The 27921-nt window shown below is 37.3% G+C and overlaps 1 protein-coding gene across 7 annotated transcripts in view; it reads left to right on the top strand.

The window, feature by feature from the left end:
• vav2 (vav 2 guanine nucleotide exchange factor) overlaps positions 1 to 27921 on the top strand; it is a 216519-nt gene that overhangs the window by 183074 nt on the left and 5524 nt on the right. For 3 of the 7 annotated variants that reach the window (XM_067422957.1, XM_067422955.1, XM_067422960.1), the window contains exons 6-24: positions 155 to 253; positions 1648 to 1716; positions 2675 to 2775; positions 9727 to 9826; positions 11539 to 11634; positions 12644 to 12712; positions 12878 to 12964; positions 17614 to 17699; positions 17796 to 17928; positions 18346 to 18360; positions 20327 to 20436; positions 20527 to 20628; positions 23836 to 23924; positions 24059 to 24072; positions 24288 to 24309; positions 24601 to 24728; positions 25838 to 25909; positions 26047 to 26108; positions 26448 to 26564. In XM_067422957.1, the coding sequence (XP_067279058.1) occupies positions 155 to 253; positions 1648 to 1716; positions 2675 to 2775; positions 9727 to 9826; positions 11539 to 11634; positions 12644 to 12712; positions 12878 to 12964; positions 17614 to 17699; positions 17796 to 17928; positions 18346 to 18360; positions 20327 to 20436; positions 20527 to 20628; positions 23836 to 23924; positions 24059 to 24072; positions 24288 to 24309; positions 24601 to 24728; positions 25838 to 25909; positions 26047 to 26108; positions 26448 to 26564 (1571 nt within the window). The remainder of the gene's footprint in view (positions 1 to 154; positions 254 to 1647; positions 1717 to 2674; positions 2776 to 9726; positions 9827 to 11538; positions 11635 to 12643; positions 12713 to 12877; positions 12965 to 17613; positions 17700 to 17795; positions 17929 to 18345; positions 18361 to 20326; positions 20437 to 20526; positions 20629 to 23835; positions 23925 to 24058; positions 24073 to 24287; positions 24310 to 24600; positions 24729 to 25837; positions 25910 to 26046; positions 26109 to 26447; positions 26565 to 27921) is intronic. The other 4 variants (XM_067422961.1, XM_067422959.1, XM_067422962.1 and 1 more) reach the window with 2 other exon arrangements.

Genomic DNA, 27921 nt, shown 5'->3' with positions numbered 1-27921 from the left:
GTCTTTTATTGTAGTTTGCTTTGGCCATCCTGATTGTGACCTGAATTTCTTTGAACAGTTCGGTACCTTGTGCAGGTGTTTAAAGGTGCTGAGCTGGCCTCCGTCAGGATGATACCAACATGGTTTGTGTGTCTTTTTCTTCTTCCCATAACAGAAAATGGGCATGACAGAAGATGATAAGAGAAACTGCTGCTTGGTGGAGATTCAGGAGACTGAGGCAAAGTACTACAAGACACTGGAGGACATTGAGAAGGTGAGTGGGAAAAGGTAGAGCTGGAGAGAGTGGAAATGAAAGCCTTTAACTGGGTCAAGGTCTTACTAGGTCTTACTTTCTCTGAGGACAGTTAGGTAACTTAAAATAGATGGAGGGAGAGGACAAAAAATGAGAACTGAGTGTTTTTGGTGGCCTGATGACTTACGTTTTATTGTTCACAAATCATTGATGAATGTTATTCTAAATAAAAAATGGGATACATAGTATATCTGTACCATAACAGCTATTGACCTATATACAATTAAACATTAATTTATCGATATTGGATGTCCAATTGTTCATGCTCCTTTCCCCTATTTTTTTTTTGTTTATGTTACCTTTGTTAATAATAGTTAAATGTAATCTTAACCAAATCTCAAAATCAATAACCATATTCATCCTGTACATTATACAGTTAACATTAAAAAGATTGATTTTAGTTTTTAGTAGTGTTTTTTTTATTTATTATTAATTTAGACGTATTATATAATTAATGAATATAAAATATCTGCCATTTCTCAGTTAACGTAGTAATTATTGGCCAGTATCATCCAGATGAAAATGTCCTTTTAGTCTTTTAAAAGATTAACATCTGAAACAACTTTTGGCTTTACTTGTTGGCTGATGTCATGTAGACCATGTTGGCAGGGAAAATAATGCAAACAAATAGCTGTCTTGGCATTGTTTTAGGCTACAGCATAAAACTGGGCTTTTCTTGATGTGTCATCCATTTGCCCTCCAGACTCATCGGGTCAGTCACAGGGCAGAAATGCCATGCACTGATCACAAAGTTAGAAAACATGTCCATTTAGTAAACCAATACTGTTGACACGAGCTTGAATCTCGCCCTGTGGTTATTGCATGTACACTTGCTTGTATGTACAAATCGTAGAAACTTGAATGTATGATGTTTTTTCCTGCCCTTTTCCCATTTATGCTGTCACAAACAACGCACAGAATCTAAAGCATGAAACAAAATAAGCCAGTGTGTAGTAGAGGTGATGAATCCCTGTCAAAACAGTAACATGTCATGCAGATTTCATATTCCAGACAGAGGCTTTGTCTACAGATTATTGTTTGAGTCATTTCTTCCTAATTCAGACAAAGGTGTCAGTATTGCCCTGAAATCTGTTTCTACTTTGCAAATAAAACAAATAGATGCATTTGCCAGGATTTCACAGGGTTTATTATTTGAACAGCCTGCCCATAGCCACACTAGACATAGTATTTGATTTGTATTGGTCAAAGACAATTAACAAACCACAAGAAGGTGAAAGCAATCTTATGACAAATGTTTGATTGCATGCTTTGATTTGGAAAGAATTTACTTTTTTTTTCTGACATATGGCGGTTTTGGCATTTTTGATATTTTCTTCTATTTATTTATTTTTTAGAATTATATGACCCCCTTGAAGCAAGTCTTATTGCCACAGGAAATGGAGGCCATATTTGTGAATTTAGAGGTGAGTGATCATTTATTTACTGTACTCTACACTTGTTTGAATATATTTTTAACAGGGGTTGTCAGTAGTGTAAAATAATTATTAAAAATCTCATATTTATGTAGTTAACTTGTTGAATTTACTAAATATTTGTCTGGTTTTGATGATAAAATCCAAATGCAGAACAGCCAGGCAAAAATATATATCAATAAACCAATAATCAAGTAACAAGAGGGCAGGGCCAAGACAACAGACTGACAGAATATCACATGGCACACAGAAACTAACAAAAGCCATGTGCTCCCACAAACACTCAAGGCAAGGCAGAGGAGCACATGGCAACCAAAGACAAACACCCAAAACACAAGACTTAAGAGTGCCCAGCTCAGAGAACAACACCAAAGCCATATGCTCACACAAAGAAAAAACAACAAGTGAGTGTCAGTGATCATATTATGAAAATAGCTGATATTACAAATACTTTCAGATGCATCAGAACATTGATAATACATTTTTATTTTAGTCTGCTAGTGACATTATATAAATAATATAAAAGTCCATTTGGATTAGACATTGACATTGTTAGCCACAAAGAGCGCTACATGGAATGTATTGAGAAGTGATACCTATTAACCCCAATGCATTGATCTGCTGTGAAGTGGAACGTCAGCTTTAGCGTTGCCCTACACACGACAAAACCCTAAGAGTCGTATAAGGTGGTGTCCAAATCACAGCTCCTTTGGTTCATTGAATGCTTCGCACATAAAGACACTTGCCATCGCCTACTATAATAACAAGGTAACCTGCACTGAAGTTCCTAAAGTAAAGGGTTAAGCTCTTAAATAAACATTTGGTAGCCCAGACAGTTGGGCAAAAACTTGTCTGACAGCAAGTGAATAATTCTGAGGGGACAAAAGTATTGCACAGCAAACCGATAAATAATGCTTGGGTGGATGTTATCAATTCTTTGTTTACACAGGACATCATCAAAGTCCATTTTGCGCTGCTGAGGGCCATTGACCTGGCCATGGTGAGCGGGGGCAACAGCCTGGGAAAAATCTTTCTGGACTTCAAGGAGAGGTCAGTACCACGGCAAAGTATGTAGGTTTATCACTGCGAGTTCTTAAAACATTTCACCATTTTGTCAACACCTTAAGCCTTTGTTGAGCTAAACTGACCTTAAGTGAAGGAGGCAATGTCTTGCTCCTGTTGACCACCCCCAAAAAATCCATCACACCAGCAGGGCCTGACCGCAGCAGCCCAGCTATTTTAAAATAAATCCTCATCAGAGCCTGCAGGGCTTAGAAAGGAAATAGACCTGTCTGCAAGAGTCTGCTACATTAGAGTTGAACACTTCCTGTTTTGAGTGCTCTGTTTGTCTCTTGTAGCTGCTGTATCAAAAATCAATATCCAGATAATAGAGAATGTTTTAGCTTTTTTATCCACAATAGATGCGCGATGCCCAGGGGATTTAGTAAAATCATAACACCATTTCATCTGTATCTACCAAAGAGGGAGGATTTAGCCAGCTGTTATACAGTCTTTTCCTTTTTACAGTATTTTTTGTTTTATTAAACCCATATTCACCCTCATGTCATTCCAGACTTACTTTAATTAGTGTATTTTGAAAGATATTTTAACAGTTTTAGTCCATACTAACTTTTTTTTCAAAATAACTTTTGAAAGTCAATGGGATTCAAAACAATATTTAAACCCACAGACTTTCATTGTATCCTACAACATTAGGGTGAGTAAACGATGACTGAATTTTAGTGCTTTGATATAAACAGCGGACGATATAAAGATGCAAATGAGCCACTCATATTCTCTCTGAAGTTTGAATGTGAGCAGCTGTACCTGGTGTAACCCAGGTCATTGGTCTGGGACCACTGCTGATTCAGCTCAGTAATGTGCAATTTCCCTGCAGTACCCTTTGGTTTGAGAAACACTGAGGCCTGACTAAATGACAGGCCCTGTAACAGTCAGCTTATTCTAGTAATGCTACACTACATTAAACTCTGTGTTAACAGGCATTACGGAGACCCTCCGAATCTGTTTCTGTATAAGAATTCTGTTCTTGCTGTACTAAGCACAAATGCTGTTTTTTTTTTTAAATCCCAAATGGTACCTACTTAATAAAACCAAGTAGGTGTAACACAAAAGTGTGTGTGTCCGCAGAGATGAGAACTTTGGTCTAGTTTTCTGGTTTATTAAGCTGCCAGATGACCTTGCAGTAAGATCTTTGGAATTAATGTTGCTGGAATTTTTAGATCATGATCTTTATGGATGCAACCTTCTAACACAACACAATCTAACACAAGGGTTATAAAAATCCTCTTTATTATACGTGCAGATTATGAGGAAGTCAACGTTCTAGACCTAATGCAGCAACTTTGCATGCAACCCTAGTCAGGTTTTGAGCCTTTCAGAATCACAAAGAGGCTTGCATCAGATTTAATTTAAGTGCATTTTAGTGTATATGGTTTAAAGTGGATGTTTATTAAAAAGGAAAGTAGTAAGCTCCAATAATTTATGGGATAAACACAAAATGAGGAAATCGACTGAAATAATCATTACTAGCAGCTGTCTGATTAGTTCAGCATCATGTGGCAGACAGCAAGCTTCCAAAATATCTTTGTATTTGACCGATAGTTCACCTCATCTGTCATCTTTTACTCACCCTCATGTCATTCAAATCATATATGACACTAAAGAAGATACTGTGAAACTAAAATGACCCAACATTTTTGGACCCCATCTTCAAAATATATATTTTGTGTTCCAAATTTTGTTTTTATGTCAAACAGGTTTGAAATGACATGGGTGAGAAAATTAGGCTACACTTTATCTTAAGGTGTCATTGTTTCAGTGTAATTATATATTTAAGCACTGAGTAGTAATTATTAACATGTACTTATTGTACTATAGGCTTAGGGTAGGATTAGGGTTTGGTTTAGGGATAGTTACATGTAATTATGCATAATTTACTGTTTACTGATTACTATGGTAAGTACATGTAACATATGTAACAAGGACACTGTAAAATACAGGTACCGAAAATTATGAAATTAACATTTTTGATTAATTATGTTCTATCTATTTTTCAGTTTTTCATAGTCAGATCTATATTTTACATGTTTTAAAAAATTTTGTTGTTGCTGTTATTGCATTGCTGTTATATACATTAATGTCAATATCAAGTCTTTAGAATGCTCTTTAAAGCAGCCACTTGTTCTAAAGCACATAAAAGACTTTGTTCCTCTTTTATCATCTTCTCTGCTGTAGACATCTAATTTAACCTCCCCTTGAATGCATCCATAGATAGCTTATCTCTTAGGTGGGTAAATGAATTCTCCAATTGAGAATTACCGTTTAGGCTCTTAAGAGAGGAACTGAGACTTTGTTCTGCATCCGATTCATTGAATACAGCAGCTGCAGAGGGCATTTGCATTCTCACAGGGAGAGCCTGATCTCTACATTACTGTGATGTAGGTAATGATAATCACAGGTTCATTTTCAGTAATGACAGCATCCTGTGACGGAAACCAATCTCAAAATGTTCTGTAAGATTCAAACTTTTTTTATACTCCCATTGACTGAAGCAAACCCAGTAAGAATGCGTTTATATGCTATTTACAGTTGTTTAAGTTGGTGACAGGGATTGATCTATTAAAAAAGCAAGGAAAAGAATAGGGATGGAGGAGACAGGCCTATTGTTTCCATTTGTCAGTTTGCATAGGTAATTGGCCCATTACAAGGCTCTTCCCCGAGCCCAGCGGGCAGCATCACGCAGAGTCGGCGTGACAGCACCGCCTCTCTCGCGCGCACTCTTTTGTTTATGTAATTCTGAGCCTGTCATCTCATTGAGCCAGTCTTCCGTGGGTGCTTGCACTAACATGCACTTTGGCACGACATAGCAGCAGTGTGGCCCCATTCTGACACGCATGGCCATCTCTGTGCCTTATCACTGCATTTTCTTCCTTTTTGCATGATTTCTTTCTTAATTCCTTCACCTGTTATCAGTATAGTCCATCACCATCAATAATCTTATCTCATGCTCACTGACTGTGTCTGTTCTCTTTGAACTATCTAATTCTTAGACTATGAGTATCAAACATACTGAAATGCAAATGCAAAACATAAAACATATTAAAATAGGTTTTCTCCTTCTAATACATTTGCACAAGAGAGTGGGCGGCTTTTATAAAAGTTTTGTCTTCGCAATGAAATCTGACAGAATATATTTACATTTGGTGACATTAAGCATTAAACAACGCTGAGTATTTTTGGCAAATTATTCATTTCATTAAAGCAGGGCTGCGTCATTCGCCTTTGCCATTTTTCATCTGATTGGCATGTTTCTCTTTTTCATTATGGGATGCACGGCCCCTCTCCCTTTCCTCTCAACAAAGAGAGAAATGGCCAAGGGATTTGGCTGTTGTGTGTCTGCTATCTTCCACACCTCCGTCCATTGCTCCAAAAGCCCAGCTGCCTTTAATTAATTTTGTTATCTCCTCTTGTAAGTCCCAGTGACCTTTTGCGGCGCTTCGTTCCATAGAATGAAATAATTGAGGAGCTTTTCAAAAGTTGTTGACACTGTGAAGGGCATATTGAAGAGCGAAAATACCATCTTGTTTCAAACTAAATTGGCATGCTGCTTACTAAGATTCTGCCTTGAGAGTGCAAGGCGAATCACAGCTTTTAGACCACAGAAGAGGTTGTTAAACGGAATTGTTTTTGGAGAGTTGTTTCCAAATTAATTTAAGTTATAGGGCTGGAATGAGCTCAGAGTTTCTGAGGAACATTATTAGTTGGTTTGCGTTGAGATTGAGCCACAATTCACTCTGTGCAGGCTGTGTTAGAGCGAAGGTGAGGAGTCTTCAATGCCTCATGTCAGAGACTATTACTTCTCTCACCGGCCTGTCACTTCCACTTTGCTTTGCGTTTTCCTCGCCGGCCCCAGTCTTTTCCAATGGACAGATGGAAGCTGGAAGGAGAGCGTCTATACTAAATTGTATTTTCTGTGAAATAACATGCATGACAGCTTTGCCATAATGAGAAAGTCGGTGCGGCGGGCGATAGCACCGGAAGAGAGATGAATTCAAAGAGCATGTGTTTATACAGCGATGGCTTTTACCCTAGGGGATATTCACACTTAAGCAACCCTGGGCTTTTTACCACTCTCTCTCTTTCCATCCCAGTCACATCCCACTCTCACAGTCTGAAGTACCAAAGGAGGAGGAAACCAGGATGAACTTCTGGAGAAGAGCCTGAATAGCCTTGACTGTTTTGCCATTGCAGTTGTCAGGATGTTTGCATGTCTAAGCTTGGCTGTCATCACAAAACCAACAAGACAGTGGCAACACAACTTGCAACTTTTCTTTTTTATTTCAGCACCTTTCTCTTACAACTCTGATGCCTTTGGGGAAGTGGAGGTTAAGTGTTTAGCACTCCAAGCTGGATCAGTCGACAGAATTATCTTCATAAAGAGCATATTCCTTGTGGTTGCACTGCTGATGTTCATTGCTTCTGGTTGTTAACATGTTTCACTTCTACTTCAATTGCATTTAAACACATAATTACTGGTTCATTAAAGAGTTATGTCCATTGCACACTAATGTATGTCTTGAGCATAACACTGAATGAAAGAGCATTTTGAAAGAGCAGCTTCCTAATCACATCTGCTTGCTTAGTATGCCACACTTCACAACATTATTTTTAGTGCTTGTTAGTCTTTTTTGTCGTCATTAATAAGATGTTATCTAATTTAGTACCATTAGATACTTGGCATAGATGGACAAAGCATGGCCTGAGTGCTTGTATGAAAGGACATCTATTAGAGCACTGTGAATGAAGAAAAGCTATCCAATAATGATGTGGTTTTAGGTACAGTTTATATTTAAGTATGTATTTGATGTGTGTGTGTGTGTGTGTGTGTGTACTGAAATAATATATAAAATACTGAGGCATTGCTGTCTGTTCTTGACTTGAATGAAGATTCCTTTTTCATTATTCTTGCTTTGTTTCAAGTGTCCTACATTGAGAACAGTCTCTCCCTTGCAGTCCTTTTTACGAGGCACCTGAAACATTTAATCCGGAAATTGCCTTGTAAAGAAGACCTTCATGTTCAATTATGTCTGTGACATCTGTTATTACAGCTAATTCCCGACACCTGCTCCCGCATTTTCAATATGCTGTTGAATGTGCTTTTCAGCTCATAATTGAGCGAGGCCACCATTAATCTCCATCAGTCCATTTCCATGAGGAACCAAGCCGTCTCTCTTGTTCCAGATTAGCCTTTAATCAGGCCTGCTTAGCCCAAGGGCATGAAGGCCCAGACATTGAGCAGAGAAGCAAGAGAACCCCCTTTTCAGTTCAAGACCGTTTCAGTTTTTTGCACTCCTTTGCACTCCTTAAAGTAGCCGATTGCTCACGTCAATGTATTGAAGTGAGACTTAGAGACTGTCCTGGATTGCAGACCATCAAGAAGACACTTCTTATAACACTTCATAGACCACACTTGATGATCTGAATTTAAGTTGAGCATCATCCGTTAGTTCATTCGACCCCATCCTGATGCATTTTGCCCTCATACGTGAATAATCCTGTTTGGATTTAGATAAAATATATATCTTGCTTTGATCAGACCACTTATCTTTCCAGATTGTATCTTTCTTTTTTTGATTCTGGCAATTTATTCTTCTGATCAAGGAAAACTAAGCGATGATTGTATCTTATAAAGTGGAACTAGCTTAACCAACACCAGAATTAAGAGTCAGGCAAGCTGAAAGTATCCAAGGGTTTGAGCTTGCCAACTGTGCCAGTGCCCTACTTAAATCAGAGGGAGAAATCTGTGCCACACGTGGTGCCATCATCTAGGCGAGATTACTTTGAGCTGCTTCCAGAATGTGTTGATCACTATCAGGAGTCTATTGTGCAATCTAATAAATGTGTCGTGATGTTCTCAGTGGCCCAAATTAACTTGTACCCAATCCAGAATCTATCAAAATGCTTCACTCCGATTCATTTGATAAAATTAGCTCAACAGACGTAGCTCTGAAATTCATGTAACACTGACTATTATCACTTGTAACACAGACTTTGCTTCTTTTTAAGGCTGTTTCTCAATTCCAAAAATTATACCTTGATACGAGGACACAGAACGCATCTTTGTGAGACTTGAGATGTGCCGTGATTTGTTGCTCAACTGACCTTTCAGGCAGAGGGATGATGGCACTATCCAATGCACAATAAGCATGACATCACAGATCTCATAACCTATTAAAATATTGACTTACATGATTGATTTTATTTTATATATTTTTATTTTACATGATTTGTGGAAATTAATGGTAAATGGACTGCATTTATATAGCGCTTTTAACAGACTCTATGGCCATCCAAAGTGCTTTACATTTTGCCTCACATTCACCCATTCATACACTGACGGCGATGTCAGCCATGTAAGGCACCACCCAGCTCGTCGGGAGCAGCTGGGGTTAGGTGTCTTGCTCAAGGACACCTTGACACTTGGTCAGGTGGACCCGGGGATTGAACCACCAACCTTTCGGTTTGTAGACAACCTACAACCACTGAGCCACTGCCGCCCCAATATGTAAAGGCGTTCTCCAGGTATTAGAACTTCATTCAAATTTTGCCAAACAAAACGACAAATGCTTACTCTTGCACATATCTGCAAGCTTTCAGGGGGAATCTCTTTAATGAAAACAAGAAAATGTTTAAAACGTACAAGCTTCCGTACCTCACTCTGCCTACGATGGATTTTGGGGGTTTTAACGGTTTGAATCTCACAAGTATGCACTCGATGCATCCTTGATATCAAGAACACATCCAGGTACTTTCATGCATTCTCCGTACTTGCTTTTTTGAGTATTGGAACCAAAATCTGAAAATTGATGCTGATGTAGGACAAAAACACAAAGATGCAAAATTGCTTATGAACACTATTGAGAAACAGCCTGAATGTCATCGCAGGGTTATCGTATCAATCATTGGATCTTTCTTTTGTAGACTGCTCATTTACGGCCAGTACTGCAGCCATATGGAGAATGCTCAGAAGACACTGGATGAGCTGATTGCCACACGGGAAGATGTCAAGTGTAAAGTGGAGGTAGGCTCTTACTATGATCAGACCCCTTTATTGTATGTTACACATGCTATTTAGTTGTGTTAATCTGTAGAACTGCTTGAATTTTGTAAAAGCTGTCTAATATTGTACATTTTAATATCTCTGTCAAAAATACTGTCAAAACGTCAAAATACCACAGTGTCATCTATACTGTGTGTATATAGTATACGTGTGTGTAGTCATGGCGAATATCGTTGGTCATCTCATAACAAGGCCACATATTAATGTCTGAATACATTAGAGGGTACGCAAACAATTCGTTCTCGTAATCAACGTGCATCGAGAGCAGGAGGAATGAGCAGGAATAAAGATCTGAGGGACTTTGACATGGGCCAAATTGTTATGGCAAGGCGACATTATTAGTTTGTATACATTATTTTGTGTTCCAAGGAAGTATTTGAAACATGAGGGTGATTTAAATAATGACAAAATGTAATTTTAGGGTGAACTATAACTTTAAGTAAAAAAAAGAATGAATCATGCGCTATATCTACTAAACATCGTGCAGGTTTCACTCTCTCATTTAAAATATATTTCTCATCAGCCAGTGCAGTGCACTGAGGCAGAGACACTGCCTCAAAGAGACACTTTTAACAGCTTTTTCTGCTAGAGACTGCTCCAGTGGTCAGCCTCACCACAGCATTTGCGTTCAACAGACTGCTGTTGACAGTTTTGGGACATGAACTAATTTTGCTCTCTGCTAATGCTGCTCAGGATGCAAAGACTACAGGGCTGTTTTTGTGCCTGCCAGTCTGAGGCAGTGTGGATTACTTTAATGACTTCAAAAATAAATACTGGAGAGAGAAGCCATTATTAGAGGAGGCTGGATTAGAAGAGATTACAGATGAAATCACAGCAACCACAATTGTGAACACACTTGTTGACAAATTCACATAATTATCGTCCTGTTATCTCATACACAAAGGGCTCTGTAATCTGGTACAGTCCATTCAAAGCGCAGTTACGGGACCTCTTGGAAAGAGATGAGACCTCTTGTAATAAATTAGTCACAGATCCTTCATCAGGAGGGAAGTGGAGTCACTTATAGTCATAGAGATGATGAACTTCTTCCTCAGTCCATTCTGAATGTCAAGTGTGACTTTTGAGTAGTCCATCCTCATTGCTTACTTCACATGAGAACAGGGAGATTCAACATGAAGAGATTAACTCGAGAAGATGACAAATTTAGTGTGCAGAGGATAAGATGTCTGTTTTACAATTTATACTCTGTAGATATGAAAAAAAATCTTATTGTGCATGATTATGTACTACTGAATCCTGCTTACACCTCAGAGTAGTTAAAAAAGATAGTTGCGTTTAATAAATGAAATAGTCTGCAGTTGTGAAAGATAAATTCAAATTTTTTAATGCATTATTTTAGAGTGAAAAGTTTACATAGTATACACTTTTGCAAAGAAAAAAATATCATAACCATTAATACAAATGTTGTATTATTATTTTGAAATATTAACTAATGATCTTGTTGTCTAATGTTTCATGATCCAATGAAATCCTAATCGATAAAATCAAGTCATGCTTTCATTTATTTATTTATTTTCCACCTTTAAGTTTTGTTCTGCCCTAAATGATGCCACATTCCTGAAGTCCATCTTCAGTGATTGCCTTTTTTAAAATACCAATTATGAGTTTACTTTTAAAAACTGTTCACCTGTTGCAATAATCCTCCTTTACAGGAGTGTACCATGAAGGTCCAGGAGGGGAAGTTCAAACTGCAGGATCTTCTGGTTGTCCCCATGCAGAGGGTCCTTAAATACCACCTTCTGCTTAAGGTGAGACCCACTACTCATCATCAACAACATTATGAGCTTGTCTGTTACTTAGATTGTTTAAGAAAAATTAAGGAACATGTTCAACTTCCATTTGTTCTGGTTTGAAGTTTGAAAGCAGCAGAGCTACAGCACCCCAAAACCTTATAAAACATTCAGATCATTTTACCTCATCCAACAAGACCCATGTGGCTCTCCACTTTGCCCAGCCACTGCTAATAGAGATCATGTATAAAACAAGACGCCCTGCATGATACAAACCATCATTAATTCACAACACATATTAATAATGGATACAGAGAGAAAGAGTGTGACGTGACAGACAGGCAGGATATAGGGAAGTGAGCATTAGGAGGTGGATACAGTGACACTGTTTAAATCAGCCATGCTTAAATCATATTATCCGTACTCCATTTCATACACTCCAATTCAGGGAGTGTTGTTGTGTGTGAGTTGTGTTTGAGATGGCTCGTGTTTGTTCCTAAAATGTTTGCTAGACCTCCTTTCTTTTGAGGACATACTCATTAATATTATTAATATGCATATAAAAATTATATATTATATAGGAAAGTTTCTTTGCTAAACTATGTTTCCATTTGTGTGCGTTTCCATGTACTCATAAGGGGTCTGAAATTGTCATCGTAGGTCCATGCTCACTGTGAGAGACATAATCTAAAAAAAATCCAGAAATTGTTCAGGTGTTCAAATACTTATTTGCAGCTATATTATACAAATAAATAGTTAAAAAATCATACATTGTTATTTCGGGATTTTTTTTTTTAGATTATGTCTCTCACAGTGGACATGCACCTACGATGACAATTTCAGACAACACTTTATTTATTTTTTGTTCAGCACATCTCACAAATGCTCGATTGGATTGAGAACTGGGGACAATTTACCATTAAAATAATGTATTTTGGAGTAAAATATCACCTGTATATGTCATTACGAGATTCACCCCTTTTACTATAAGCAAACTGTATGCGTGACTTATGTTGTGTGTCTGCAGGAGTTAGTAAGTCACTCTATGGACCGACCGGAGAGGCAGCAGCTTAAAGAAGCACTAGAAGCCATGCAGGTGTGAACTCCTAATACAACCCACATACCTTAATATCCCAATACTATATATATATATATATATAAAATAAATTTATTTTTATTTATTTATTTTTTTTTGGGGGGGGGGGGGGGGGGGGGCTTGGAGTTTTGTGTTTTGCCTTAATCTATTTATTTGTCTTTGAAGGACCTGGCCATGTACATCAATGAGGTGAAGAGAGACAATGAAACCCTGAAAAAAATAAGTGAATTTCAGAGCTCAATAGAAAATCTAGTAAGTGTTCATGAAGTTGTGCAATACATTTCCATAATCAATGCAGAATGTGCAAAAGTGCAAATCTTAAAGCTAGGCCAGTAATTATGGTGGCCCAGTAGTGTTGCCGTACTAAATTAAACCACAACACAACAGAATTAAACTACAACACAACGAAATTGCCACAACACAACGGAATTAAACTACAACACAACGAAATTGCCACAACACAACAGAATTAAACTACAACACAACGAAATTGCCACAACACAACGAAATTAAACTACAACACAACGAAATTGCCACAACACAACGGAATTAAACTACAACACAACGAAATTGCCACAACACAACGAAATTAAACTACAACACAACGAAATTGCCTCAACACAGCGGAATTAAACCACAACACAACGAAATCGCCACAACAATGAATTGATCATTTGTGAGATTTCGTTGTGTTGTGGTTTAATTCCGTTGTGTTGTGGTAATTTCGTTGTGTTGTTGTTTAATTTATTACGGCTGCACTACTGGGCCACCGTAAGTAATAATTGATTTAGGGTTAGGTCAGAATATTAGAATATTTGTTTGATGGGTTGGTATTCGATTTTCAAATCTGGGATTTGAATTTTCATTGTTGTTGTTTTTTTTTTGTTTTTTTCCAAACAGTTCTCATTCTTACGTGCATATGTTTACACTATAAAATCTGGCGAAATACAATTTTTTTTTTTTTTTTTTTTTTTACAATAATTTTTATAGCCTAGCAGTTTTTAATAGGATGAATAGGAACCCAACCTCGTTATACATAATAAATATATTTGCTTCTTTGTGTTACTTGTAACAGAGTTCTCTGTCTAGAATGCACAACTGCACTAGCTGCTATGGAAGAAGTGCATGCCATTGCATTTTGGGTTAAGCTGCACTGGATTAGCATTGTGGAAAATAGAATAATAGAATCAAAATTTATTAGCCTTTTTAGCTGTTAGGGATGTGATGGTCAGATAATTTCCCCCACCGTCACATTGCAGTGCTTGTACACTGAGCGGCTATGAACGAATGCAGCCGTGCACAGTTTACTTTCGGTTTGCCAATTCGAGGGCGGATTGCTTGAATTGTGGGTTCATTAGCCTATTATTCTTAATGAAAAACACAATAAAACAGTACAATGACAAACTCCCTTAAGTAGGCGCTTTTACATCTAACTTTGAAACCCAATCTTTCACGATCATCATCAGTCTGCTCCTCATTGTCGTGAAATCTGGCTCCTCCTGCGGTTTGTGCTACATCTCTCGTTTGGCTAATGCGGCATACACGTTCAGTTTTTAATCGACTTAATGTTCTCTAATTGAACAAAATGATTTTTACTACTATGATATATCATATTTTAATATATTAAAAGGTGAGCCTTATCTGCCTGTACATTACAATTGTTTATGTGTATTTCTTTCCAGTTAAATGCTATGCTAATATGTATCATGCATATTCAATGGCCAACCTACTGCCTATATCCATACTGAGAACATCACAGCTAGTATGATAATTTTGCTATTGATTTAAAGCTAGTTCATAGTGCCTTCACTGTTAGCTTTTATGAGGATTGCAAAAATCAGGTTGGACCCCTCTATTGTGTCATTTGAAAGACTTATGATGTCTGAGGTCATGCACATTTCAGCATGCTGGCCAATTCCTCTTTATCCCCAAACATTTAGTTGTTTACAAGCCTCCACCTGCCCCTATCTGTCACTTCTGTTCAGAAAAATAAATCCTGAAAGCCTCCAGGCCACAAGCACGGAACATGTTTAGGACTGTGTTTAAAGGGAATGAAATCAGTGTATCCTCTCCCAGTAGCTAATGTAGAACTTAGTGTATCAGCTCTGGTTTATTTATATGAGGGTCTGTGCTGCAGATGACGCCTGGAGCTAAACATCAATGAGCCAATGAGGCATGCTATTTACGGACAAAAGACATTCACTGTGGGCTTTGCCATGCCTTAAATAGCTCCTAAAATAGCAGCAACTGTAGCATTACTGTAGTACCTTTTATTGTAAGTTTTAAAAATACTCTTCTTAAAGTGTTAGTTCACCCAAAAATGAAAATTAGATGTTTATCTGCTTACCCCCAGTGCATCCAACATGTAGGTGTGTCTGTTTCTGCAGTAGAATACAAATGAAGATTTTTAACTCCAACCGTTGCTGTGTGCCAGTCATATAATGGGGTGAATAGGTAACAATTCTATGAGAGGAAAACATACAAACAAAAATACATGCTTAGGCAACGTGCAGAAAAACCCTGCTGCTCCTCACGACACATTGATTTGTTTAGACACGAACCGATCGGTTTCTGTTAGAAATCGAACAGTATTTATTTTTTTACCTCATATCCCGACAAGTCTCATCAAGTTTTCCCGTCGGCAGTAACTTCCATTAGGTGAGGTCAAAACTGACGCGATCATACCATGTAGATTCCTCATTCGAACGATCTGCGCAGGCACAAATGAGGATCTATCTTCGATAGCGGCCTTAAGCTCATCCAGAGTGTTGGGTCTTGCGTCTCTCAACTTTCTCTTCACAATATCCCACAGATTCTCTATGGAGTTCAGGTCAGGAGAGTTGGCAGGCCAATTGAGCACAGTAATACCATGGTCAGTAAACCATTTACTAGTGGTTTTGGCACTGTGAGCAGGTGTCAGGTCGTGCTGAAAAATGAAATCTTCATCTCCATAAAGATTTTCAGCAGATGGAAGCATGAAGTGCTCCAAAATCTCCTGATAGCTAGCTGCATTGACCCTGCCCTTGATAAAACACAGTGGACCAACACCAGCAACACCCAAGGTCTGGAATCGTTCCTTCTCCATAATCTTCCTCAGTGTCCGGTCACCTCTTCTCGTTGTGCAGTGTTTTTTGCCACACTTTTTCCTTCCCATAGACTTCCCACTGAGATGCCTTGATACAGCACTCTGGGAACAGCCTATTCGTTCAGAAATGTCTTTCTGTGTCTTACCCTCTCGCTTGAGGGTGTCAATGATGGCCTTCTGGACAGCAGTCAGGTTGGCAGTCTTACCCATGATTGCGGTTTTGAGTAATGAAGCAGGCTGGGAGTTTTTAAAAGCCTCAGGAATCTTTTGCAGGTGTTTAGAGTTAATTAGTTGATTCAGATGATTAGGTTAATAGCTTGTTTAGAGAACCTTTTCATGATATGCTAATTTTTTGAGATAGGAATTATGGGTTTTCATGAGCTGTATGCCAAAATCATCAGACAATAAAAGACCTGAAATATTTCAGTTGGTGTGCAATGAATCTAAAATATATGAAAGTTTAATTTTTATCATTACATTATGGAAAATAATGAACTTTTATCACAATATGCTAATTTTTTTAGAAGGACCTGTAGTTCTGATGTGCAGCAAAAGATCAGCTTTACAAAATAGAAAGAACAAATAGGCTGCTGGAAAATAGCTAAAGCATTGAAAATTCCCATTTACACCATCAGGGCAATAATTAAGATGTTACAAATCTGCCTGAAAGAGGGCGTGTGTGTATATTGTCCTAATGCATGGCAGGGAGGATAGTTCAAGTGGACAAAGACTCTCCAAGGATCACAGATGGAGAATCGCAGAGATTAGTTAGAAAGCCTAGAAAAATAATAATCAAACAACCCCTACATCACCACATGTTGTTTGGGAGGGATTCATGAAAAATCCTCCTCGCTCATCCAGAAACAAACTCCAGCATATTCAGTTGTCAGACATGACTGTAAATTCAAAAGGCACCTGGTTCTGTGGTCAGTTAAAACTATAAAAAGAGCTTTTTGGCAGCAAATCTACCAGATGGGTTTGGTGCAAGCAGGGATAAAAAGTACCCCATGTCCACGGCTAAAAATACAGCTGGATCTTTAATGTTGAGGGCCTTTTTTTTAGCTGGAGGTCCAGGACATCTTGTTCAGACAAATGGTATAATGGATTCTAGCAAATACCAACATATAAAAAAAAATGAAAGCCTGACTGCCTCTGCTATAAATCTTATAATGGGCCTTAATTGGATCTCCCATCAGGACAGCGATCCAAAACAAACATTAAAATCAACACACAAATGTGTCACTGAACACAAAATGAAACTTCTGTCATGGTCGTCCTGCCATGGTGCCCTGACCTGAACCCTTTTGAAAATGAGTGGAGTGAACTGAAGAGAAGAAGCACCAACATGGATCTGAAGGATCTGGAGAGATTCTGTATAGAGGAATGATCTCTGATATCATGTTAGGTGTTCTCCAAACTCATCAGGCATTCTTAAGACTCAGAGCTGTTATCTTAGGAATAGGAGGTATTTAATAAAAAGTATTTATTAAAAGGTTGCCAGTAATTGTGGCCAATGTGTTTTGGAAAAAAACATTTATTTCATAATGTGATTTACCCCCTACTTGCAATTCTTTTACTTCAATGAAAGTTTAGATTTTTGTGATTTTTTTTTATAAAAGTTTAAAAGGATAAACAATGCAGATTTATTTTTTTAGTCATCTTTGATCATATTTAACAGTGGTCCCAAAAAATTTGACCTCCACTGTAAATGTATTAAGTGTGTGTGTGTGTGTGTGTGTGTGTGTGTGTGTGTGTGTGTGTGTGTGTGTGTGTGTGTGTGTGTGTGTGTGTGTGTGTGTGTGTGTGTGATTCACAGCAGGTGAAGCTTGAGGAGTATGGTAGGCCAAAGATAGACGGAGAGCTTAAAGTGTGCTCTATAGTTAACCGGACCAAACAAGACAGGTACTACAGCACCTTCATGTATATTATCATTTTTTATATGCAAAAATTGTCATATTCTGCTACAAAACAGATTTTTTTTCTGTTTTCTGTACCTAGATACATCTTCCTATTTGATAAAGTTGTGATTGTTTGCAAGAGAAAAGGCTATAACTATGAGTTAAAAGAGATCATCGAACTTCACTTTTACAAGATGTCTGATGACCCCATGAATAACCGTGACATGAAAAAGGTAAGAGGCATTTGATGCGCCAGCCATTGGGCCTGTTTCAGAATAAATATACCTGATTTTACTGCTTCTTTCAAATTGATTACTGCAGTGATCTTTATATTTTGTGTTTTAATCTTGCAAAGGCAAAAGTGATGTTCTGATCGTTTGCTTGGTGAATAGCACAGATGGATTGCATTCATTATACACTTGTCCTTGCGCGTTAAAGCATGATGCTCATAATTTCAACCAATAAGAGATGATGCACTGCTTTCTTCAGTGCTCTAGCTTATGTGTAAATGCATAGAAGCCGATGCATTCTCCATGAATCTAACAATCAGGGTGTTTTGCATGTATGTGAGAATGCATGTGTAACAGGGTGTCTCTCTCTCTTTCTCTCCTGTTCTCTCTCCGCCTTCAATCTCTTTGCATGCCTACCAGTCGAGTGGGAAAATGGTAAGCTGAATGCTCATGTTCTCTATGCATTGAGGTGCTGTGATTGTGCCATTCACTTCTGTGATGTTGTTATCTGTTTCCTATTATCTCAAGAGATCCACAGCAGCTTTAAGCTGCCAGAATTGAATCAGCTGTTTTTACAAATCAATTTGGTTAAGATGTTTCCAAAGGTGTGCTGCAGAATCCATTGAAATCCATTGAAATGCATTATCTGTATCTAAAAGACCCCATGAAGTCAAAATTAGTCCACATCTATTAGCTTTATAGCTAATTTATTAACTCTTGTTTATTTATGCTCCGTTCTGGCTTTATAGACATGCACTGGAGTAATGGCTGCTGAAAATTCTGCTTTCCCAAATTAAATATTAAAATATATTAAAATTAGGGCTGTCAAGTGATTTTTTTAAAACTAATTTACACAATGTGGTGTGTATTTAATTAATCGAATTAATCGCAAATTCATCTCACCTCAAATTTAGCTGAGAAATTACCCCAAAAGGTAAAGTAATTATTGTGTTAAATGAGAAAAGCATCAAATAGACTTTAAGAAAAGTAGCTTTTGGTAACACATTTTTTTATTCTACATTGAATTTATTACACATAATTATTTAGGCTTAAACAAGCATTTTCTTTTTTGGGTAAACTATACCAAATGTTTTTTTGTTTTGTTTTTATATGAAATTATACTCTAAATAAGAAACTAAAACTCTAGTTGGTGGTAAATGTCTAAATGAGTAAAATACTGAGTCATTCATTCATTCATTCATTCATTCATTCGATTTGTTCATTAAGGAATGAAGTAAATGGCTCTCATTATGAATGGGCCATTGAATCATTGGGTCACCCGATTGATTCGCTCAACACATATTTATCCAGAAATGAAACACCACTGCGTGTTCCTCAGAGTTGCACAACAGTTCTGCTCTGGCTTTATAGGTAATATTTTAGTTAGCAAAACTGAATGAAAGCAGACAATATTGTGTCTGTAATATAACACAATATTAACTTATTATTTATTGAACTGTTGTATAAAATCAAAATGACATTTGCACTTGTGCTATTCAGGACAAAAACATAATTTGTGTGATATTGCATTTAAAATAACTGATGATTCACACTGCACTACAAATATTTTTATCCAAAGCAATTATCTCTAGAATGACAATGTGGGTCCCACTAATGCTACCCTAGTGAGAAATAAATATACTAATATGTATTTGAAATACAATTATTTTATGTACTTAATATAAATACCCTGCAATTGTACTTTTAGTATACTAAATTGTTATACTTAAAGTCTGCTAAATTGGAACAATTGGATTTTGTAATTAATACACTTTAGTTATCCAGAAATACTGCTGAGATCGAAAGTGGAACTATTGCAGATATGCTTTAGGTACACTTTAAATATCTTGGATTTAAAGACTGATATTATACAGTGATTATGCAATCCTTACAAATAGTGATATTAACTATTATTAACACATTTTAGTTTAATATTAAGAAATGTGCATTGTGTAATAAAGTAGTACTAAAATAAAATAAAATAAAGTTTAATTATAATGAGTAAGTCTTAAGTGAATGTCAGTAAATATGTTAATACAATTGTAGTGTACATAGTATGAAATAAATGTATTTTAAATACATTTTGGTGTAGGTTTTGTTGATGTTTGGTGTAGCTAGCTTTAAGGCTTTTGGCTATTTTCATAAACACGTGACAAGCAAAAATGTCCTGCCCAAACCCAAGCAAATTCATGGGGCCTTTTATAAAGCAGTGTTTAGTGCATGAGATTCAATGGAACAGCCAAAGGCACCTGTACATAGACAATTAAAATGACTTTTAAAAAAAATGTGCAGATAAAAATGTCAACAACCCAAAAACTGCAACTTGTCAATCCGAAGCAGCAATCTCTCTCCACCATCCATCCATCCCTCCCTCCATAAACCATCTTCTTTCCATCCATAGTGGTCCTATGGCTTCTACCTGATCCATCTGCAGGGAAAACAGGGCTTCCAGTTCTTCTGCAAGACAGAAGACACCAAGCGCAAGTGGATGGAGCAGTTTGAGATGGCCATGTATGTTAGAACTGCACCAGTGTCAAAATTACACAGTATTTTGCTCTTTTTTCAATATCAAATATCGTATCACATTATTCATCCACACAGATCAAACATCAAACCCGAAAGAGCCACTGCCAACCAGCACAACTTCCAAATGCACACGTTTGAAAAGAACACCAACTGCAGAGCCTGTAAAATGCTGCTGAGGTGAGGGCTCTCACAAAACCACCACTTCTCGCTGAATCACAGAGGCACAGTGGACTGAGACGGGCTTCGACCCATGTTACTAGGCTACTAGTATGACCTCAATTACATGAGCTGCTTCACTGATTGGCTGTATTGACTTGTGCGAAATCATACTGCACTGACCTAAATTTGCCGCCCTGCAGCACAGGTCAGTGTGTACATTGGCTGCTAATTATATCGGCTCCATGTTTCAATCTATGTGCAAACTGGCCTGGGATTTGTTTGGATGTTGAATGTTGCCGCTTAGTTGTACCGACATATGGAGTCACATTGGGTGATTGTTGGGGCTGTATTAATGCATAAGTTGGCTTCCAAAACTAGTACAATGTTCATGCCTAAAATTCAAACAAACTTTTAGGTATTTCATTTCAGAGTGTATCTTGTGGTGCACTAAACATTAACGATATCTCAAATTGTTCGGCTTGTTGAATCATAAGCAGTCTAATTTTTGTCTTTGGCCCTACGGATCATAAAATTGCAAAATAGCATAGAATTGCATTAAAGTCACCAACATAACATCATAGACTAGATACTATAGACACAGTTGGTTTTCAAATATGTTAGTGTAAGCCTGATTGTCCTTACTGTCAAGTGATCTATCTGTTTCAGACAGTGTCGTAAGTATCTGGTATAACTACATAGTTTGCTGTAGCAATTATAAGCCAAGATACTTTTAGCCCTATTTGGACAGGACTTGTTTTCTAAACAATGTTTGAGTTAAAGTTCTTATCACCTGATGTCTGTGATTGTTAATGTGTTTATTACAGTGGTGGGAGTGTGTTTGCTAGATGTGATTGTCACTTGCTGTAGTTGTGTGCATTATGTATGAGTCGAGACATGAAATATGTCTTCTAATAAACTATTTATTGATATAATATTAATAAGAAAAACTAATTAAACTTCACATGAGTTTATAGAAATTAATGTTTATTAAAAAAACACATAAGTGACCTGAAAAATCTAGACAAGTGTCTTACCTGATTCTTCTATCCGTAAATTTCAGTAGGCCCATTTGAAATGTTTGCATGCTTTTCTTATCTTTCAAGAAAGATTGTTCTTGTAAATTCTTTCCAGCATTTCAGTAATAAAAGTGTAGGCTAGATCTTTAAAATGCATCCAAATTGCAGCGAAGAGGTGCTCCGCAGTGGACAAAAAGGATATAAACAGTGAATTTTGAAGTGATCCCTTCTCAAAAACTCTAGGTATGAAGTGCTGGTGGCAATTCAAGTACCACATGACCTTGGTGTTTGTCAAAAAACAGTAGGTAATTCTGCCAGGGATTTTTACGTGGGTGGTGGGAGAAAAACACTGACATTCTAAATTTGGATGGCAATAAAATTATGAAAATACCTTACGACCCCATGAGAAACAATTACCATCTGAATAGGGCTTAATATACACATAGCTGAAGTGGATTGATATCATCTTGTTTTGGAGCAAGGTTATGTATGGCAACGTGAACATAAGCAGGCCATCTGAAATCTTTCCCAATAGCTCTAAGAGTGCTGCAGTGACATTTTTCACCAAATTTCTTTCTACGATTTGGATATATATATATATATTTTTTTTTTTCATTGGATACCATGCATATTGAAATTAAATTAAACCATGCAAAAGACTGCAGGAAGTCTTAGGAAGGTCAAAAAGAAATGTTAGTATTATACAACACATCACAGATTATACAACATTCAGTTGGTATTGGATTCCTCAGAGAACCTTTGAATTTTTACAGTGGTTGTGTGAGAAAAACACAGACATGGCAGATTTGGATTGGATTAAAATCACAAAGTACACCTGAGTCCTATTCAGACCGTTATTGTTTTCATGGGGTCGTAACATATTTTCAATATTTAAAGGGGTTTGTCTGTGATTTTTACTGCCGTCCAAATCCAGAATGTCTGTGTTTTTCTCCCACCACCTGCGTAAAAATCCCCAGTTGCATTGCCTACTGTTTTTTGGACAAACACCAAGGTTGTGTGGTAATTTAATTGCTCTCTGAATCCACATCTCTGACTTTACAAGAGATCAATTCAAAATTCACGGTTTTAATCTTTTTTAGCCACTGTGGCGCACCATACGATATCTGTTGCGCTTCACTGTAATTTGCATGCATTTTAAAGATGTACACTTTCATTACAGAAATGCTGGAAAGCATTTAAAAGAACAATATATCTGAGTGGAAGCTGTTAAGAACAAAAAGAAGAGAAGAAAAGCACATAAACATTTTGAAATGGGCCATTATTGGGGTAGAAAATTGCATCCAATGCAATTTTAAAATAATGATTAAAAATGTAAACAATGTAGCTTTATGTGTACCTCATGTAAATAAGAGGCTGCATTAATATTTCTGCTTTTTTAAATGACATGCATCAATTTGAGGTGAAATGCAAAACAGTAAAACATTTCAAGTGTAGCATGTGTTTCTTCCTATTTTTAAACAGGAGATTTAGATAATCAAATAATAAATATGATATTATTTAACTATTATTAAATTAAATATGATTTTATTATTACCATTCAAAGCATATGACATTTTATTTACAACAGACAACCATGCAACGGACCATGTGAGCATTGCGTTCCCGGGTTCGTAGGATCACAAAACTCGCTCCTTCACCGTGAATAAAAGGAAAATCAAAATGCATGAGTTTTATATCACTGAGGTGCCATGCAAATTAATTATTACGGACATCTACATAAGAAACCATTTCCGTCCATGTAGGGCTTTAGGAAACGTGAATTTCTCGAGCACCTTCCGGGAAAACTAGTCGTGTCCAAATAGGGCTTTGGTCAGTGTGGACTAGAGCCCTATTTGGAAAGTAATTGTTTCTCGTGTGGACAAAACCAACATGGTTTTGAATCAGGTATGCTAATCATTTTTGCTGCCTGTCATAATATAGAGACTTGGTGGTGGGCTGAAACAACTTAGCAATAGCTTAGCAATGCCTTGGCAACTACTCACAACATCCTAGCGACATGGTAGTTATTTAAGTTATGCATGGGCGAGCATGACTCAAAATCAAGTTGTTGCCTTTGGTTGTTGTTGTCTCTTGATAGTTGTTGTCTTTGGATGAGCTTGAACTTCAGCAGGACCTCAAGAACTAGCTGCTTTTAGACCTTAAAGCTTAAGCATCGGTATGTGTCTCACTTTTATTATTTTTTCTTTAGGGGTATTTTCTATCAGGGATACTACTGTCCACACTGTGGGACCGGCGCCCATAAGGAGTGTCTGGAGGTCATTACCATCTGCAAAATAAGTGAGGCTCTTACAGAAAGCTGCTTCTTAAAGAACCACACGTACATTACATCTGCCCTAATTAAAGAGAACCAACCACTGACCATGCTCTCGCTCTCTCTCTCTCTCTCTCTCTCTCTCTCATTATTATTTCAGGTCCCCATGATTCGGTGAGTTTTTAGTGGCCTGAACTAATAAACTTCTATCTCTCAGATTACTAATGTCTAATAAATTAATCATCCTCTCTCACGACTTTTACCAAACTTCACATTATTTAATCTTAAAGTTTGTCCTCAGTTTTGGAAAAAACTTTACATATGCCTAATATTCTTACGTATATAAAACTATGTTCATTAAATCATAAATTCCCTTCTGTCTATTACAGGAGCCGGGGCTTCTGCAATCAGGTAAAAATATAAGTAAAATGTGATTTTTATTTTCTGAGATACTAATGCAGTTATGTCAATATGAAAAATTTAGATACTGCGCACAGCTTCAGGCTCTTAAACTGAAATGCACCACATTCAGCACACATGCTCTAGAATACGTTTTATTTCAGCTCTCTGCTGACATCTAGTGTATAGTATGTGCATGCAATAAACACGCAGTATGGGTGTGTTCTAAGAATATAAATTATAAGGGTCCATGTACTTTTTTTCTTGCAGTTCTGATGAGAATTTTTTTTGTGTGTTTTTAAGGTCCAAAGATGGTGGCCATCAGAAATTACCATGGTACCCCTTCACCGCCAGGCAAGTTGCCACTCTGCTTCCAGACAGGAGAAGTTATTGAGCTCCTGAAGGGAGATCCAGACACATCATGGTGGGAGGTATGATACTATACATTTTTGGTTTTATGGTTCAGATTTTATAATTTTTCTAGGTCCAATTACTTTAAAATACGTAAAAATACCTTTAGGTCAGTTGGCCCAATGATAGCATTGTTTAAAATGGTACAAAAACGAGAAAGTCCCTTTCTGATGTAAACAAATTATATTAAAGATACAACCGAATCAGAAATACAATTTCATAACAGTTAAGTGATCTGTTAGGTCACAGGGTGAGACAGTTGTTAGGGGCCAATGGGTATAATATCAAGCACCTAGTCATGCAGTCTGCATTTACACACTATTGTGAAAAAATTATTGCATAATTGAAAAAGTTAAATCGTTTGGAAACAACAGCAACTCGGTTATAAAGCGGATGACTGCGTAAAGTCACAGAGCAGGGTCACCGTGCTGAGTCTCATGGTGTGTAAAGTTGCCAACACTCTGCTGATTCCATTGCTGAAGAGTTCCAAACTTCCCCTGGCATGAATATTAATAAAAACACTGTTAGACATATGTGTAGTGGGAGCTTTACAGAATGGGTTTCAGAAGCTGAGCAGCTGTATTCAAGCATCATATCACAGAGTGCAATACCATGCGTCGGATGGACCACGCTTCTCTGTTTGGCAGTCTGATGGGGGAGTCTGGTTTGGCAGATGCCTGGAGAATGTTACCTGTCTGACTGCATTGTGCCAACTGTAAAGTTTAGTGGAGGAGGGCTGTGCTTTCAACTTTTGGGAAGGCCTCAGTGCACAAAGCAAGGTCCATAAACACATGATTGGATGAGATTGTTGTCTGACACCAGTGTCTAATGTCACAAATGCTCTGCTGGATGAATGGGCAAAAATTCCCCCTGAAAAACACATTTAAACCCTTCCCAGAAGAGTGGAAGCTTGTGTAACTGCAAAGAGAGTGACCAACTCCATATTAAAGTCTATGCATTTAAAATGCCGTGTCATACAGTGTAATGTTGTTGTAATAGTCAGGTGTCCTGACCATGTGTATTTATGGCCAGTAAAAAGAAAATGTTGGGCCCTGGTCATTTTGGGGGGTGTACAGCCCTTAATATATGTATCTTTCTTTACCTGTCATTCATTGCATTTTTCTCTAAGGGCAAGCTCATCCAAACCCAAAAGACTGGCTTCTTCCCCAGTTCCAGTGTGAAACCATGTCTAGACCCTAAGGTACAGGTTGATAAAAGCAAAATCAAACAATTTTAAAGTAAATTTTCCCAATGTTTATTCTATGCTATTATAAATGATAGTCTCTAGTCTCTATTATAACTATAGTCTCATATTTTTGATGGTTTTTCTCTCTGCAGCCTTTCCAGTCATTTTCCAGCCGTCAGTCCTCCAGAGAAACAGATTACTACGTTTATCCCTGGTATTTCATCCTGTTTAAGAACACATTGATTTTTTACAATACCAAGTTTATAAAACACTGTTCACAGTCTCATATTATATATTACATTAATAATAATATCATTTCATTTATAAATCTTTGCAGCTACATTACTGTCCTTTGATCCAGTGAAATTTGCATGGAATTACATATGTCATAACTAGAATAATTGATAATGATTGATTAGCTTTAGGCTAATTGTGAGGCATGTTGTCGTTATTGTGTTTTAATGAGGTAACGACCTCTGTGAAAGCTGCTGTAATGATGTACTGGGTATTGAACAGGCTTGTGAATGAGTAATGTTTTCCCTATGGGCTTCAGGTTTGCAGGAAACATGGAGCGGCAGCAGGCCGACAACCTGCTCAAGTCTCACAGCAGTGGCACCTATCTGATCCGAGAGAGAACAGCAGAGGCTGAGAGATTCGCAATCAGCATCAAGTGGGTGTTACATGTATTCATGTCCAGAATAAAACAATCTGTCCATCTTCTCTTAGTATTTTGTCAGTCATTAGCTATGTTTCCATCCACCTATTTTTATGCACATTTTGGGATATTGCATAAAAAAACACTGAATGGAAATGTCAAGATGCACATAAATTCTAAAAATGAGCATGAAAACCTTGGTGGATATTTTTTTTATCCAAGAAGAAGACTTGGACTGTTATTACATAAGAACTACAGTAAAACACATTTATGAAATAATAAACAAAAAACTCATCTGACTTAGCCTCCACAGTGGATGTAATTGGATAACTGGACTGACCAGTGAATCGTTTTCATTGTAAATCATCTTTAATGTTTAATTTCCTCCGAGAAGTGTCTCTCATTATTGCATTTCCAAACACCAGGAATCCAAACCCTAGATAACATCACAGGGTTTATTGTGTTTCATCATTTATAATGTTTGAAAAACGAAGTGATTATTTTGTTCTCTTAAACACCTGCACTCTAAAAAATGCTGGGTTAAAAACAACCCATGTTGGGTTGAAAATGGACAAACCCAGAAATTGGGTTATTTGAACCCAGTGAATGGAACCATTCCAACAACCCAATTTCTGGGTTTGTCCATTTCCAACCCAATTTAGGTTGTTTTTAATCCAGCATTTGTTAGAGTGTGGGATGGAAACGGTGCTTTATTACCAGATCTTTTATACGATATTCCAATTTTGCACAAAAGTTATATTTGCAACTTTGGAAGCGAACATAAGCCCTGTTTCCTGTTTCCACTAAAATTACCCGGAACAATTTGTCCCATTAACTTTTTTCCCCCAGACCTGCTACTGTCTGCGTTTCCATCACGGTCTAAAGTACTGTGAAGTTTAGTCCAGTGATGTAGGACTGCCTGCAACTTTCTAGAACCCACTGGATTTCATCCTGTGCAAATAAAATTAATAAAACCTGAACCTCGTCGCCCGGTCCATTGGTCATATTTTTTAAACTCCATTGTTGATTCGAATAGCATGTAACTTTTACTGCACGCATCACAACAGACTTTTAGGTTAAAATAAAATGCTGCGTGAACTCAAACAATCAGCATTTTTAGCTCCCAAGTCCCAGTACCAAAAGTTTTCCTCACAATCAGGGACATTTTGAGGGGAACATTTTTATCTGGAACTTCATTTAGAGCCCGGTTCCTGCGGTTGAAACATACCAAATACCACCCAAAAGTCCCTAGTTCCTGGGGAAAGTTCTTGCAGTGGAAACACTGCTATAGCTATTGTTGCTATATGTCTTCCATATATAGTATGAAAGGCAATATCTTTGGAAAACTTTCTGTGAGTTTTATGAATGATGG

Source organism: Pseudorasbora parva, chromosome 18 (assembly GCF_024679245.1).
Source record: "Pseudorasbora parva isolate DD20220531a chromosome 18, ASM2467924v1, whole genome shotgun sequence".
Classification (NCBI taxonomy): domain Eukaryota; kingdom Metazoa; phylum Chordata; class Actinopteri; order Cypriniformes; family Gobionidae; genus Pseudorasbora; species Pseudorasbora parva.
The sequence above is the reverse complement of the archived record's forward strand: the minus strand, read 5'-3'. Positions and strand labels throughout refer to the sequence as shown.